At 43.4% G+C, this 17293-nt stretch overlaps 1 protein-coding gene across 1 annotated transcript in view; it reads right to left on the bottom strand.

Moving 5' to 3' along the window:
* The window catches only part of ctnnbip1 (catenin, beta interacting protein 1), a 32628-nt gene extending 15707 nt beyond the window's left edge, over window positions 1–16921 (bottom strand). The window contains exons 1-3 of the mRNA XM_029719398.1: window positions 16768–16921; window positions 3889–4003; window positions 3272–3362 (exon numbers count right to left, since the gene is read on the bottom strand). Coding sequence (XP_029575258.1) covers window positions 3272–3362; window positions 3889–3984 — 187 coding nt within the window. The 5' untranslated portion in view covers window positions 3985–4003; window positions 16768–16921. The remainder of the gene's footprint in view (window positions 1–3271; window positions 3363–3888; window positions 4004–16767) is intronic.
* Between the last annotated feature and the right edge of the window lie 372 nt (window positions 16922–17293).

The following is a 17293-nucleotide window of genomic DNA, read 5'->3' as shown; positions in this document are numbered from 1 at the left end:
ATGTAAATGTAACAGCAATAATGTTTTGTTTTCGAGATGATAGTTTCCGGATTCTACCATATTAATGACCTAAGGCTCGTATTTCTGTGTGTTATTATGTTATAATTAAGTCTATGATTTGATAGAGCAGTCTGACTGAGCTATGGTAGGCACCAGCAGGCTCGTAAGCATTCATTCAAAATAGCACTTTCGTGCGTTTTGCCAGCAGCCCTTCGCAATGCATTGTGCTGTTTATGACTTCAAGCCTATCAACTCCCAAGATTAGGCTGGTGTAACCGATGTGAAATGGCTAGCTAGTTAGCCGGGTGCGCGTTAATAGCGTTTCAAACGTCACTCGCTCTGAGACTTGGAGTAGTTGTTTCCCTTGCTCTACATGGGTAACAATGCTTCGAGGGTGGCTGTTGTCGATGTGTTCCTGGTTCGAGCCCAGGTAGGAGCGAGGAGAGGGACGGAAGCTATACTGTTACACTGGCAATACTAAAGTGCCTATAAGAACATCCAATAGTCAAAGGTATATGAAATACAAATCGTAGAGAGAGAAATAGTCCTATAATTCCTATAATAACTACAACCTAAAACATCTTACCTGGGAATATTGAATACTCATGTTAAAAGGAACCACCAGCTTTCATATGTTCTCATGTTCTGAGCAAGGAACTTAAACGTTAGCTTTTTTACATGGCACATATTGCACTTTTACTTTCTTCTCCAACACTTTGTTTTTGCATTATTTAAACCAAATTGAACACGTTTCATTATTTATTTGAGGCTAAATTGATTTTATTGATGTATTACATTAAGTTAAAATAAGTGTTCATTCAGTATTGTTGTAATTGTCATTATTACAAATAAATTAAAAAGGGGAGAAAAAAAACGTCTGATTAATCGGTACCGGCTTTTTTGGTCATCCAATAATCAGTATCGGTGTTGAAAAATCATAAATCGGTCGACCTCTAGTGGATATAGATATTTTTGTACCCGTTTCCTCCAGCATCTTCACAAGGTCCTTTGCTGTTGTTCTGGGACTGATTTGCACCTTTCGCACCAAAGTACGTTCATCTCTAGGAGACAGAACGCGTCTCCTTCCTGAGCGGTATGATGGCTGCGTGGTCCCATGGTGTTTATACTTGCGTACTATTGTTTGTACAGATGAACGTGGTACCTTCATGCGTTTGGAAATTGCTCCCAAGGATGAACCAGACTTGTGGAGGTCTGCAATATTTTTCTGAGGTCATTTTCTGGAATTTTCCAAGCTATTTAAAGGCACAGTCAGTTGAAATAAATGAATTAGGCCCTAACTTATGGATTTCACATGACTGGGCAGGGGTGCAGCCATGGGTGGGCCTTGGAGGGCACAGGCCCACATACTTGGCAGCCAGGCCCACATACTTGGCAGCCAGGCCCACATACTGGGGAGCCAGGCCCAGCCAATCAGAATGAGTTTTTCCCCTTAAAAGGGCTTTATTACAGACAGACGATCCTGCAGGTGAAGAAGCCGGATGTAAGGGTCCTGGGCTGGCATGGTTACACGTGGTCTGCGGTTGTGAGGCCGGTTGGACGTACTGCCAAATTCTTTTAAAATGACAATGGAGGCAGCTTATGGTAGAGAAATTAACATTCAATTATCTGGCAACAGCTCTGGTGGACATTCCTGCAGTCAACATGCCAATTGCACGCTCCCTCAAAACTTGAGACATCTGTAACATTATGTTGTGACAAAACTGCACATTTTAGAGAGGCCTTTTATTGCCCCCAGCACAAGGTGCACCTGTGTAATGACCATGCTGTTTTATCAGCTTCTTGATATGCCACACTTGTCAGGTGGATGGATTATCTTGGCAAAGGAGAAGTGCTCACTAACAGGGATATAAAGAAATGTGGGTACAAATGTTGAGATAAATAAGCTTTTTCTGCGTCTGTAAAATTTCTGGGATTTTTTTCAAATGTATTTTTCATGAAACCAACACTTTACATGTTGCTTTTATATTCATGTTGAGTGATGCTGGCATATGTTGACTCCAATGCTTCCCACAGTTGTGTCAAGTTGGCTGGATGTCCTTTGGGTGGTGAACCATTCTTGATACACACAGGAAACTGTTGAGCATAAAAAAATCCAGCAGCGTTGTAGTACTTGACACACCCAAACCGGTGCACCTGGCACCTACTACCTTACCCCGCTCAAAGGCACCGAAATCTTTTGTCTTACCCATTGACACCTAAATCTTTTGTCTTGCCCATTCACCCTCAATGGCACACATACACAATCCACGTCTCAAGGCTTAAAAATACTTATTTAACCCATCTCCTCCTCTTCATCAATAAGGGATAATAGCTTTCACCTGGATTCATCTGGTCAGTCTGTCATGGAAAGAGCAGGTGTGCCTAATGTTTTGTGCTCTCAGTGTATACATTTGTTTAATTTTGGCAACATCACTGCAGTTGACCCCGACTTTGAATACCACTGGTCTAGTACAATGCTGCTTCCCAATACATCATATAAACCAGATTATCTTTTCACAATAGTCTAGTCCATAAAATCACTCCTCTCCAGCAAACAGCAACCACCCAGACAGAGGGAGGAAGATAACATTCTATTATTTCAGGTACGGTGTCACAGGCAATTTTCTCTGGTTGCCACTGCTGGCCTGTGGCAATAATAAAATATGTGGATAAACTAGGCCCAAGACCCAGCAGGGTCACGGAAGAAGGACAGCAGGGGCTATCAAGGCTCCAGTCACAACCCGTTTTGGGATTGAGCCTGGAAGGCAACTGATAAGTCTGGTCGAATCAAGAGGACCTCATCAATGCATTTGTTTGCTCCTTGTAGTACAGGCACCAGCAGGCAGTGACGTCCATCAACCAACCAAGTCCTTATTTCTATTGACTTGGCGCCCTCTTGTGTTGATGTGTGTACCGGCAAGAGCGAGAGAGGCTCCATTACGTCTTGCGCCTTGCTGAGCGACTCATGTACAGTGGATATTACTTTATTCCACCAATTAAGTGTCTACAAACAATTTCACCAAATGTGTGCTTGGCAGGGAATAATGACACCTCTGAGTCACTGACAGCTCCACCCAGACAACCTGTTGGTCTGGTGAGTAATCCATCAGGGTTGGTAGACCAGAGGACACGGGTGTGTTCACTAAGGTGAAACGTTTACAACATTGCAGATGATGTAACCAAACAGAAATTCCAGTTCCACGTGACAGACAATAAAATCTGTTCTACATAATGCTGTTCTATCTGCTGTGTGTATGGGTGTGGCCCTTACCCTGGTCTATGTTGTGCTGTGGTAGCTGACTCATCTGAGCGTTGACCACGCCTGCGTAATTCCGTAGAAACGCCTCCTCACTCGGCGTCAGCTGAGAAACAATTCATTAATAATGTATTAATTTTTTTTAATAATAATTTTTTAACCCCTTTTTCTCCCCAATCTTGTCTCATCCCTGCAATTCCCCAATGGGCTCGGGATAGGAAAAGGTAGAGTCATGCATCCTCCGAAACATGACCCGCCTAAGCGCGCTTCTTTACACCTGCTCGCTTAACCCGGAAGCCAGCTGCACCAATGTGTTTGAGGAAACACCGTTCAACTGACGACCAAAGTCATCCTGCAGGTGCCCGGCCCGCCACAAGGAGTCGCTAGAGCGTGATGAGCCAAGTATAGCTCCCCCGGCCAAACCCTCCCCTAACCTGGATGACGCTGAGCCAATTGTACACCGCCCTATGGGACTCCCGGTCACGGCCGGTAATGACACTGCCTGAGAACGAACCCCAGGCTGTAGTGAAGCCAGACATAAAAATGAATCAATTATTTATAACCACAAGAGCTTTGAAATTGACAATGCACCAAATATCTATGCTAATAATACAATATATGGGTATACGTACATTTGATCCCATCTTCTTCAGCATGAGCAGGACCCGCACCTTTTGCTGGACGTACATCTCTTCAGGAGACTTCCCTGGGGCCTCCTCACGGTTCATCCCCCCTGCTCCTGTAGCTCTGAGACACAAAGTACATTTTTAGAAAGTAAAAGCCATCCTCCAGCTATTTTTTTTACTTTCCTGTTGAAAAGCGATATCCCAAGAATAAATAAAGTAATGTAAACTCACTTAAGTGTTTTCTTAGAAAGCTGCAAACTACAAGGAGTAGTTCATTCAAGGAGTTGGGCTAGTGGTCTGATGTAATGCTGACCCCCCGATTTAAAACCACTGAGAGCGGGTCAATGATGGTGCTGAAAGTCAAGGCCTATCCTGGGCTAACGCTGAATCCCAACTGACACTCTATGCCCTACATAGTGCACTATCGTGTGGCTCAGTTGGTAGAGCATGGTGTTTACAACGCCAGGGTTGTGCGTTCGATTCCCACGGGGGACCAGAACGGAATATTTTTTGAAATGTATGCATTCACTACTGTAAGTCGCTCTGGATAAGAGCGTCTGCTAAACGACTAAAATGTAAAAAAAAAAGTAAATGTATGTAGGGAATAGGGTTCCGTTTAGGATGCATCCTAAGTCAGTGCAGGTTGGTACGTCACAGTAGAAACAGCTCTCATTAATATTGCATGGGAGTTTTCACAGAGCTCCCTTTCTCGCCCCTGCTTGCTCCCTCCATCGCTCCCTCTGTTACTAATGACCTATTTTCACAGTCAATCTGCGGAGAGATGGGAAGGAAAGAGAGGCGATAAAAAGCCCTTCTAATGCTAATGACAGAAGGGATAGGTTCCTTTGTGACAGGCTGCTGCCGATCACAAGATTTGTTGTTGTCGAATTTGATTTCCTTCTCGGGGTGCACCAATAAATATTTCCATATTTTCCCAAAAAAGCCTAAAGCCGTTTTCCACAGAGTGGAATACTGAAAAGGAAAGTAAAAAGTGGGATAACCAAGAAGAGGAAGATGAATCCTTTACTAATAAATTCCCCAGGGCTGGGTATCACAGGAGAATCCTATGGGAGACACTGTCTGATAGGGTTTCTTTCACATTTGTTGGGCCTCTTCCTATACAAAGGGCTGCTAACACATGTTGACAGGCTGTTTGATTTAATCGAAAACCTGGACCAGCCCCCTTTTTTAGAAGGATGCTGTGACTGCCGTTAGCTGGGGTGTTATTGAGGGGGACAGACAGACATTGGTCAGACATTGGTCACCTGACCTTAGTTCTATGTGGATAATTTCTATACGGTGGGTTGATTTTATACTCTCTTAGCTGCATGCTACAAGCAAGCAAAAGGCCCACATTAATTTGTATTTAACTAGGCAGTGGGTTAACTGCCTTGTTCAGGGGCAGAATGACAGATTTTTACCTTGTCAGCTCGGGGATTCGATCTAGCAACCTTTCGGTTACTGGCCCAACGCTCTAACCACTAGGCTACCTACACACTAAAAACCGAAGATATCTATGATGCAGTGCAACATAAACAAAAAGTGTCAATAGAAGCTCTTCATATTGACAGAGAGAGATGGATAGACAGAGAGCCTGCTTTTTACAGGACACAAAGTGTGAAGAACATTAAAGACGTACACGTTTGGGAAAAATGGGGTTGGGATGGTAGCTCAGAGCCTTAGTGGTGACATGGTGACTCCACACAAATGGGTCAGCCAGGACTCTGGGAAGGCAGAGGCCTAACAGCCGACGACGCGCAACGCATGATAAAAACACAGACATCAATATGTCAAATCACATCAAAGTTTATTGGTAGCATACGCATATGTTATATACAGTAGCTCCAACAGTGCAGTAATCCCTAGCAAAAAAACAACACATACATAATTCAGAAAAATAAATAAGTAATATAGGATGAACCATGAATAGAATACAGTATATACACTGAACAAAAATATAAATGCAACAATTTCAAAAAACGTACTGAGTTACAGTTAATACAAGGAAATCAGTCAATTTAAATAAATTAATTAGGCCCTAATCTATGGATTTCACATGACTGGGCAGGGGCTTTATTACAGAAAGAAATACTCCTAGGCTTGATATGCCACACCTGTCAGGCGGATGGATTATCGTAGCAAAGGAGAAATGCTCACTAACAGGGATGTAAACAAATTTGTGCAATTTTTGGGGGGGAAATAAGCTATCTCTGTGCTTGGAAAATGTTGGGGATCTGTTTTTTTGGCTCATGAAACCAACACTTTGTATACTGAACAAAAATATAAATGCAACATGTCTTGAGGGAAAAAAGTATTTGATCCCCTGCTGATTTTGTACGTTTGCCCACTGATAAAAGAAATGATCAGTCTATAATTTTAATGGTAGGTTTATTTGAACAGTGAGAGACAGAATAACAACAAAAAAATCCTGAAAAATGCATGTCAAAAATGTTATAAAATGATTTGCATTTTAATGAGGGAAATAAGTATTTGACCCCTCTGCAAAACATTACTTAGTACTTGGTGGCAAAACCCTTGTTGGCAATCACAGAGGTCAGACGTTTCTTGTAGTTGGCCACCAGGTTTGCACACATCTCAGGAGGGATTTTGTCCCACTCCTCTTTGCAGATCTTCTCCAAGTCATTAAGGTTTTGAGGCTGACGTTTCGCAACTCAAACCTTCAGCTCCCTCCACAGATTTTCTATTGGATTAAGGTCTGGAGACTGGCTAAGCCACTCCAGGACCTTAATGTGATTGTTCTTGAGCCACTCCTTTGTTGCCTTGGCCATGTGTTTTGGGTCATTGTCATGCTAGAATACCCATCCACGACCCATTTTCAATGCCCTGGCTCAGGGAAGGAGGTTCTCACCCAAGATTTGACGGTACATGGCCCCGTCCATCGTCCCTTTGATGCGGTGAAGTTGTCCTGTCCCCTTAGCAGAAAAACACCCCCAAAGCATAATGTTTCCACCTCCATGTTTGACGGTGGGGATGGTGTTCTTGGGATCACAGGCAGCATTCCTCCTCCTCCAAACACGGCGAGTTGAGTTGATGCCAAAGAGCTCCGTTTTGGTCTCATCTGAGCACAACACCTTTACCCAGTTGTCCTCTGAATCATTCAGATGTTCATTGGCAAACTTCAGATGGGCATGTATATGTGCTTTCTTGAGCAGGGGGACCTTGCGGGCGCTGCAGGATTTCAGTCCTTCACGGCGTAGTGTGTTACGAATTGTTTTCTTGGTGACTATGGTCCAAGCTGCCTTGAGATCATTGACAAGATCCTCCCGTGTAGTTCTGGGCTGATTCCTCACCGTTCTCATGATCATTGCAACTCCACGAGGTGAGATCTTGCATGGAGCCCCAGGCCGAGGGAGATTGACAGTTCTTTTGTGTTTCTTCCATTTGCGAATAATCGCACCAACTGTTGTCACCTTCTCACCAAGCTGCTTGGCGATGGTCTTGTAGCCCATTCCAGCCTTGTGTAGGTCTACAATCTTGTCCCTGACATCCTTGGAGAGATCTTTAGTCTTGGCCATGGTGGAGAGTTTGGAATCTTATTGATTGATTGCTTCTGTGGACAGGTGTCTTTTATACAGGTAACAAGCTGAGATTAGGAGCACTCCCTTTATTGATTGAGAGGGGGTCAAATACTTATTTCCCTCATTAAAATGCTAATCATTTTATAACATTTTTGACATGCGTTTTTCTGGATTTTTTTTGTTGTTATTCTGTCTCTCACTGTTCAAATAAACCTACCATTAAAATTATAGACTGATCATATCTTTGTCATTGGGCAAACGTACAAAATCAGCAGGGGATCAAATACTTTTTTCCCTCACTGTACATATAAAGTGGGTGAAATAGTATGTAAACATTATTACTGACCAGTGTTCAATGACTATGTATACACAGGGCAGTAGTCTAAGGTGCAGGGTAGAGAACCGGGTGGTAGCCGGATAGAACAGTGACTAAGGTTCAGGGCAAGGTACTGGGTGGAGGTCTCAATCTGTTGAAGCTTGTGAGGGTCTTGGGGGCCAAACTAATTTTTTCCAGCCTCCTGAGGATGAAAAGGCATTGTTGCACCTTCTTCACCACGCTGTCTGTGTGAAAGAACCATTTCAGGTAGTCAGTGACGTGCACGCTGAGGAACTTGAAGCTTTTGACCCTCTCCACTGCGGCCCCGTCAATGTGGATGAGGGCGTGCTCTCTCTGGTGTGTCCTGTAGTGCACAATCAGCTCTTTTGTTTTGTTGACGTTGAGATTATTTTCCTGGCTCCACCCCGCCAGGGCTCTCACCTCCTCCCTATAGGCTGTCTCATTGTTGTTGATAATCAGGCCTACCACTGTTGTGTCGTCAGCAAACTTGATGATTGAGTTGGAGACGTACGTGGCCACGCAGTCATGGGAGAACAGGAAGGGGCTGAGTACGCACCCGTGTGGGGCCCATGTTGAGGATCAGCGTGACGGAGGTGTTTTTGTTGCCTACTTTCACCACATGGGGGCGGCCCTTCAAGAAGTCCAGGACCCAGTTACACAGGGAGCTTGAGGGCACTATGGTGTTGAAGGCTGAGCTGTAGTCAATGAAGAGCATTCTTAAATACTTATTTCTCTTCGCCAGATGGAATAGGGTAGTGTGCAGTGCAATGGCGATTGCGTCGTCCGTTGATCTGGGGCGATATATTCATTGTAGTGGGTCTAGGGTGTCGGGTAAGGTGGAGGTGATACTGTCCTTAACTAGCCTTAAAAAGCACTTCATGATGACAGAAGTGAGTTCTACGGAGCGATAGTCATTTAGTTCAGTTCCCTTCGGTTTCTTCGGTACAGGAACAATGGTGGAAATCTTGAAGCAATTGGGATACGGAGAGATTGAATATATCTGTAACCACTCCAGCCAGCTGGTCTGCACACGCTGTCTGAGCCAGCAGCCTTGCGAGGGTTAACACGCTTAAATGACTTACTCACGCCAGCCATGGTGCAAGAGCGTCAGGGACCCGCGTCGGCGGATTAATGTTTTTTTTTCTCCTTGAAGCGGGCGAAGAGGGTGTTTAGTTTGTCCGGAAGCAAGGCCTTGGTAACCGCGACGTGGTTGTCTTTCCCTTTATAATCTGTAATTGTCTGGAGCCTTTAAAAAAAATAAAGGAGAGCCGCACAAACTAGGAGCTCAGATGCAAAAATGCAATGTCCAACATTTCGACAGACAAGCTGTCTTCATCAGGGTATAATAACAAACACTGCAGGGTGACTCGTTTATATCGTGTCAAAAGACACACACAGGTGTCTAATCATGCCCGGGTGTGGCCTGATATCATTAGCTAATTCTCATATATTAAAATAGCATACAAAAAACAAATGGATAGCGTACGATCATAGATACAACTTGGCTATATAAGCCTACAAACATTTACAATAGCAAAATCACAATAATCACAAGAATGGCTTCAGATCAAAGTCTATGAGATTTCAAAACCATAACTCGAGACTGTCAACGAATACAATAAAGAGTTGCTGATTGAGTGAGTTCATAAGTTTACTCAGCACTATCAACACTTTTATAAGCCATAAAATGCGTGTTCTCCCTACTTCCACTTGTGCTACAACCAGCACTGCAGCTACAATGAATGAGTAGGAAAGTGTATTGATAGGCTTACGTTGTTATTATTGGGACTTTTTTTATATCAAGTAATATTTCACTTTCTCTGGTCATAGGAGTAACAACATGAATTTTGGCATAATGCAGAAATAATGAGGTGCGACTTGATTTACGCCACCAGCTGGATGACAATTCCCCTTGCCGCTAATTGTCAGCAGAGGAAAGGTAGAGCGGAGGGATGCTGAGAAGCGGACCCTCAGTCTGCTGTTCTCTCCTTCCTCTGAGACGGACCATCAGATGCAGGCATCATCAGCCCAGTAAAAAATATATAGAAATGCTAATTATTTAAATGTATGATCACTCAGCTGTGCTTCAAGTAATACAACAACTGATCTATTACCGGTGTAACCATATTGCCTACCTCACGTTTTGAAATTAACATTTTTAAAAAGAGGTCTGAGAAGAACAATGCATTTGCAGTGTAATTCAAGCAAAGCCAATGAGATGATAATGTATTGGGCCTATAGCCTACTGAACAAACCCCATCGCTACAGTAATGTTTTAATAGGTTAATGTTGCTTAGTCTTATGTTTTTAAAGTAATGTTGAAAAAAATCTGAGCGGTAGCTATCGGCTTGCATTTTGACTCAGTGATATTGACTCTGGTGACCACAGCCCTATTTTATTTTATATATATTTTGATTTAACTGGTTCCTTGATCTGATCTATAGGCTATGCTTTAAAGTAGCCTACATTGCATTGATAAGCAAATATAATCTCAGCAACTGTTCAAACAATAAACCAAACATTGTAGCCTTATTAGAACCCCCCCAAAAATATTGGTAAAAGCAGCTGCGAGATATGCTTTTTTTCCTGTGACAAAAACATGACATTCGGCATATTAAACTGGGATAAAGTTGTAGGTTACACTGGCAAGTAAAGAATATGGCCAGGGTACATTTAATTATAAATCTGATCAATGCACATTGGGGAGATGTGGGAAGCTAAAAGTCTAGCTCTTTTGCTGTTTTTAACTAGCAAGCAAGCTGCTAGCGGTGTAGCCTACAGCAAACTGGCAGGCACAAAACGAGGTAATATAAAACAAACATTCATTACATGTAACTACACTGAAGAAGAAAAAAAAAATGGTGCAACATGCAACAATTTCTAAGTTACAGTTCATATATGGAAAAGAGTCAATTGAAATAAATTAGGCCCTAATCTATGGATTTCACATGACTGGAAATACAGATATGCATCTGTTGGTCACAGAGCAGGTAAGGGCGTGGATCAGAAAACCAGTCAGTGCCTGGTGTGACCACCATTTGTCTCATGTAGTGCGACATCTCCTTAGCATTGAGTTGATCTGGCTGTTGACTGCGGCCTGTGGAATGTTGTCCCACTCCTCTTCAAAGGCTGTGCGAAGTTGCTGGTTATTGGGGGAAACTGGAACACGCTATTGTACACGTCAATCCAGAGCATCCCAAAAATGCACAATGGGTGACATGTCTGGTGAGTACTCAGGCCATGGAAGAACTGGGCCATTTTCTAGAATTGTGTACAGATCCTTGCGACATGAGGCCATGAATTATCATGATGAAACATGAGGCGATGGCGGCGGATGACAACGGGCCTCAGGATCTCGTCATGATATCTCTATGCCTTCAAATTGCCATCGATAAAATGTAATTGTGTTCGTTGTCTATAGCTTATGCCTGCCCATACCATAACCCCACCATGGGGCACTCTGTTCACAACGTTGACAATAGCAAACCGTTCGCCCACATGACACCATACATTCTGTCTGCTATCTACCCGGTACAGTTGAAACCGGGATTAACCTGGGAAGAGCACACTTCTCCAGCCTGCCAATGGCCATCGAAGGTGAGCATTTTCCCACTGAAGTCAGTTGCGACTCCTAACTGCAGTCAGGTCAAGACCCTGGTGAGGACGACGAGCACGCAGATGAGCTTCCCTGAGACGGTTTCTGACAGTTTGTACAGAGATTCTTTGGTTGTGCAAACCCACAGTTTCATCAGCTGCCTGGGTGGCTGGTCTCTGACAATCCTGCTGGTGAAGAAGCCGGATGTGGAGGTCCTGGGCTGGCATGGTTACACGTGGACTGTGGTTGTGAGGCAGGTTGGACGTACTGACAAATAATCTAAAATGGCAATGGAGGCGGCTTATGGTAGAGAAATTAACATTCAATTCTCTGGCAACAGCTCTGGTGGACATTCCTGCAGTCAGCATACCAATTGCACGCTCCCTCAAAACTTGAGACATCGGTGGCATTGTGTTGTGACAAAACTGCACAATTTAGAGTGGCCTTTTATTGTCCCCAGCTCAAGGTGCACCTGTGTAATGTTCATGCTGTTTAAATAAGCTTATTGATGTGCTACATGCATCAGGTGGGTGGATTATCTTGGCAAAGGAGAAATGTTCACTAACAGGGATGTAAACAAATTTGTGCACAAAATCATATGGGAAATTTCAGGGAACTTTTATTTCAGTTTATGAAACATGGGACCAACACTACATGTTGTGTATATATTGTTGTTCAGTACATTATTAAAATATGCAGTTGGTTTTCATTGGAATGAGCTAACAATGGTGCTGTTTTAAATGGGATTCTTCTTTGCTTTTACCACAAACATTAAGAAAACAACAAGAAAATCTCTGCTAGCAGATACCCATAGACTGTTCGTCTGACTCTGGGGGAAGTAGATAAAGGCCCTCATTTCGAAAATCCCGAAGCATCCCTTTAATGGACAGGCTAATTCTGTGGTAAATGAACACTGATCCACAAGGGGTGCTCAGAGCAACGGGGTTAATAACCCAGCCAGACGCAATCAAACGCTGCTTTAGGCCCAAACTAATCCTTGTCTCAGCCTCTGTTTGGGCTCTTGTCAGTGTTGCCATGTTTTGCAGCACGGAGCAGGCAGGCACTCCAGGAGGCTAGCTGTCTGAGACGTACTGGGCAGCGCTGTTAAATCTCAGCTTAATATCAGGGATCCTAACAACAATAACAGTAGTTGCGTCTCAAATAGCACCTTATTTCCTATATAGTGCACTACTTTCAACCAGGGCCCATAGGGCGGTGGTCAAAAGTAGTGCACTATGTAGGGAATAGTGTGGCATTTGGGACACAACCAGTGCCATCTGAAGTCTGGACTGTCTATAGAACAGGGATGTGACATTTGAAATAAGTCGCTACAAGCAGAGCAGCCTAAATGCGTCATAAACAGAGGAATTGCTTCAAGATCCATTTGCGATTATCCACCAAGCATCTTCTGCATGCATGCGTGACTGCGTTTGTGTGAGAGAGACAAAAACACAGCTACTCAGGAGCTTTCTGACACTGCCTACTCCCCTTACACTCAACCCTTAGCTGCCAGGGATCACAGCCAGGGATTAGTGTGCAATAGGATAGGCCTTCGCATGTGACGGGGTCAGGAAGGCCACAGGGCTCCACGGTGCAGCGTCCCAATGATGACAAATAGGAGCCCTTTCCACACATCATGTCTGTCCGTTTAACCTGTTATTAAAGTCACTCGCAATGTCTGATTGTTCAGAAATAGTATGCTTGTACAGTGGGCCTGGGATAGAAGCCAAATAGGAGTGATAGAATTTGACTTGGGAATTGGCATTGAGTGAAGTTCGGAATCATTCAATAAACCAAATCATGTTGTAGACAGAGTTGATGGGCAGAAATGGCTTAGCTTGAATTCTCTGAGTTATCTTAGACCTAAGTCCATCTCATAAGCAATGTGTCAGAAACCAAAGTCCTGCATGCACACTGGCAGCTTGATTGCCAACATCAAGGCCGTTCTCTGCGGCCGAGCAGGTCCAGGCATGGACCAGTAACACATTCACATAGGGCCTAGGCCCTACGGGCCTCTCTTCCATTTGGGAAGTGAACAGAGCTGCAGGTCAATTCCAATTGATCAGATAACTTCTCATGAAAACGTTCTCTTAAAATCAGCACTTGATCACCAACTCCTGCTTGCTGTAACAATCCCTTCTATGGTTGTGAAAACAAGCCCTACGTAGCACATCAAGGAAATTGCTTTCATAAAATGCAGGCTTGTTTTGAAAAAGGACCTCAACTGGAGAGGGTCATACGATGTAGGCCTGGCTGTGGAGGGCTCCATCTAGCCCAGGGATGGGCAACTTTGATGGGGGTGGGGGAGTACAAAAATACTGAACTCTTCATGAGGGGCCGCAGTGGCGTGGGTCTGCGTACCCACATCCCCACCCGCAAGCAAAAATTTTCGCGGCCCCCCTCGTGACAGCGAAGAGGAACATTATACGTTTTAAAGTACATTTCCTGCAATTCTGCACATTTTGCCATGTGGCGTAGAGAAAATGTGACAGTTTTAAAGCAAGTTTGCTGCAATTCTACACATTTTGCTATGGGGCAGAGAAGATTTTGCAATTTTATAACTAATTTCATGCAATTCTACTCATTTTGTCATGGGGCGGAGAGAAAAATGTGCCGTTCTTAATATAGTAACCAATGATCAGTGGACCCCACCCCGGTCGATAACTCAACCATGCTACTAGTTTAGATAGTTGGCCCCTAGACTAACTTACCAATCTAAAACAAAAATGCTGATTGAGTGACTGCTGATGCACAACCAAATTTCAAAATAGCACCTTGTGTATTCTAACTCTCAACAGTAAGTTGAAACCCCGACTGAGTTCCACGCAAAAAAAGATATACATATTGTTTCTTTGTTTGGTGAAATTGGTCTGCGGCCTACAAAAGGGGGGGCCGCATGCGGCACATGAGCCACCGATTGCCCATCCCTGATCTAGGCTACTGTATATCTGCAGCAGGCTGCTTTTGTGACTACTGGCTAGGCTACCTCTTCACATTTGCAGTCCAACAACAATGGCTACAGTATTTGAAGACAATGGTGATGAACTGGATTGTGAAAATATGATTGATAAGTAGGTCATGTCTTGTTATCACCATGTGAGGCGTGAATTAATATAATTCTATAAAATGATATCATTATGACTAAGTCTGTGTTGATAAGCTAAGTGGAAGGGCCTACAAACAGCAGCAAACTAGAAATATTGTGTCAACTTGACTAATTAATGTGACTGTGTCAATTAACCTGAGTAAAAATTTGCCTGCCCCTTTTCCATGATTGCTTTTTGATTTGATTTATTAGGATCCCCATTAGCAGACGCCAATGGCGACAGCTAGTCTTACTGGGGTCCGACACATAACGAAAAATACATCACAGACAAAATACTTTACAATTTCCATACATGTAAAAACATCAACATGTAGTGTCTGTGCATCTACCAGTTACACATACATCAGTACATACTACATACACACAAGTTGGTCTTCATCAAATAAAGAATTTCAGAGACGAAGTAGGGCTACTGCATTACGAAATACACTGCAAAGCTTTTTCCTCTTGCTCAACACAACCTCTAAGGAATTGAGACAGAAGTGGCAGCAGTAATCTGGTCCCACTGGGACAAGGCTGTGAGATCTGAAAGAGCCAAAGCTGTCTGGCACCTATTAAACAATGATATAGATAAATAATAAAATAATTTCTGCAATCAGTGCCACCTCTACAAAAGGAATGGCATAGGCTATTACTGCCATGGTAAGATCTAGGCTGATACTACCAGTATTAGAGAAGACATTTTAGGGGGAAATGACAGCAACAGGACAATTTGAACCAACCACACAGTTACACTGAAAAGGCATCTGCTGCATACAGTCTACTAGGTCCAAGCATCATCCTCCTAGTTCAGTACTTTCAGCAAGTCCAACACCTTATGGTGGTGGACGGAGGCCACTGTCCATTTTACACTAGGTTTGGTGTTGTATGTACGAGTAGCCTACTTGTACTTGATAACAGCACCTGCCCTGGCATAATGAGGAGAGGGAGGGCAGGGCAAGGGTCCTAATCTGGTTCCAAACCCCAGACACACAGGGGAATGTGCAGACTAAGAGAGCCATACGGTTCAACCAAGTTCACACATTTCCAAGAGAATCTCAAGCCCCTGTCCGTAGCCTGCCCTAACACCCACTCCCTACACCACTCGTCAATGCTCCACTGCAGGCAATATGCCAGCTTCACAGCTGAATGTGTTGTCAGCCATCTGCCAGTTGGGGAAATAAGACCTTGCAAGGCTGAGCACAATGCTCTCATGGGTGTGGAGAGAGACTAAAATAGCCTACAGAAGTCAATGTGATGAGGTTTTAGAAGTAGAAGAGGTAGCCTAGCTAGGTAGAGCGCTTTATTTTTAAATGCACCAACAAAACATTATTACTGTTGGCTATTATATTATTGAAAATAATGTAGGAAAGTGGAAAAAGGACAATTTCATTTATAACAATAGGGTTGACTGTATATATACAAATAGGTTGAGCATTAAAGTCAGTAACTCTTATTATTTTAATTATGTTGCAAATATAACAACTCACACCCAACACATCCCTAGTTTTTGTTCGATATCAGGACGTATATCACCGATAACGTTACGTCCGGAATGTTGAAACATTCAAACAATAAGCTACAACAGACGAGGCGAAGCGAGAGGGTTTACTCTGCCCAAAATCTGTCCACGAAAAATAGACCACGAAGTGAGTCAACAAAAAATGCAATTGCTAATTTGCTACGTGAGGCTTATTTGATAGAATATATCTCCTCAATATAATAGATCATCTTTGACTATAAGAAATGTTAAGAGGAAATCACAGAAAACTCCTAAGCTCCATTTTCCTGACAGGGATAACGTAAATGTTTTGTACACATGGTATTGAGTGTAAAACGAACACTACAATGGTTATAGCTAGCTATTAGTTACTTGGTTGTTACTGTTGCAGCATACCAAGTGTAACATTGTAGCTTGTTAGCGAGCTAGCCAGCAATCACTCAACGCCGTTTCCTGTCTCCCAGTATAGCTTGGTCGGTTGCTATTAACTGACGAACTCGTGGATCGTTGCAAATCCCCTCATGCAAACCAGGACTGAAAGCATTGGAAATATATTACGAAACCCACACTACTTACTAACGTGCAAACTTTACATATGTCTGTAACAGCAGAGCTTCCCTTTGCCACTAAATAATGCTAACAGCACTAGGCTCGAGACAAAAGCCTTGTGAATGAAGTTCCTATGCTATGGGGGGTGCAATTCCATCCAGGTACCGCTAGCCGATTGTAAGTATTCAACGGAGTAAATGCAATATTTCTAACAATACAACGTCCCCCAAACTCGGAGGAGAATTACCCGACGTCAGAACATTTTACATTTGAGCTTACCCCTCCTGGTCCAGTTTTCCTTTCTTCTGTGTTTTATTTTAATGGTGTGTTGTTTTACGAAGGCGTCCTGTTCCGGGGTCACATCCCTCCAGTTGGGAATCTAGTGTAAACCCTCCAGTTGGAGCTGCGTGGTGGAGCTGTTTTACTTCCAGGCGACCACTAGGGGAGCCGTCCGCCCAAAATGTCATTTTGTGACTGACTTTTGTAAATGCATAATTTTGTTATTTACGTTTAAGTAATTTATAGACAGCTTAGTTGACGTCATGACAACTATGCGCAAGCTTCAATGGGGAAGAAGGCCGTGTGTTGTGATTCTGGATGGCAAGATAGATAGCGACAAGCTGTCATGTCAGCTAGTTGGGGGTTCAGCAGCAAAGCTGATGAAACCCTATTGTATTTATTGCCATTTATTATTATACTGGTTCCGTCAATTTGGTAAAAAAAAATCTAATTCCCGTGAATTTTGCATGATGGTCAAGGACCATGGGACACACCCTCTCATGCGATGTCAATTGGCCACATGGTG

This window comes from Salmo trutta, chromosome 28, assembly GCF_901001165.1.
Source record: "Salmo trutta chromosome 28, fSalTru1.1, whole genome shotgun sequence".
NCBI lineage: Eukaryota > Metazoa > Chordata > Actinopteri > Salmoniformes > Salmonidae > Salmo > Salmo trutta.
This window is presented reverse-complemented; position numbering and strand designations above follow the sequence as displayed.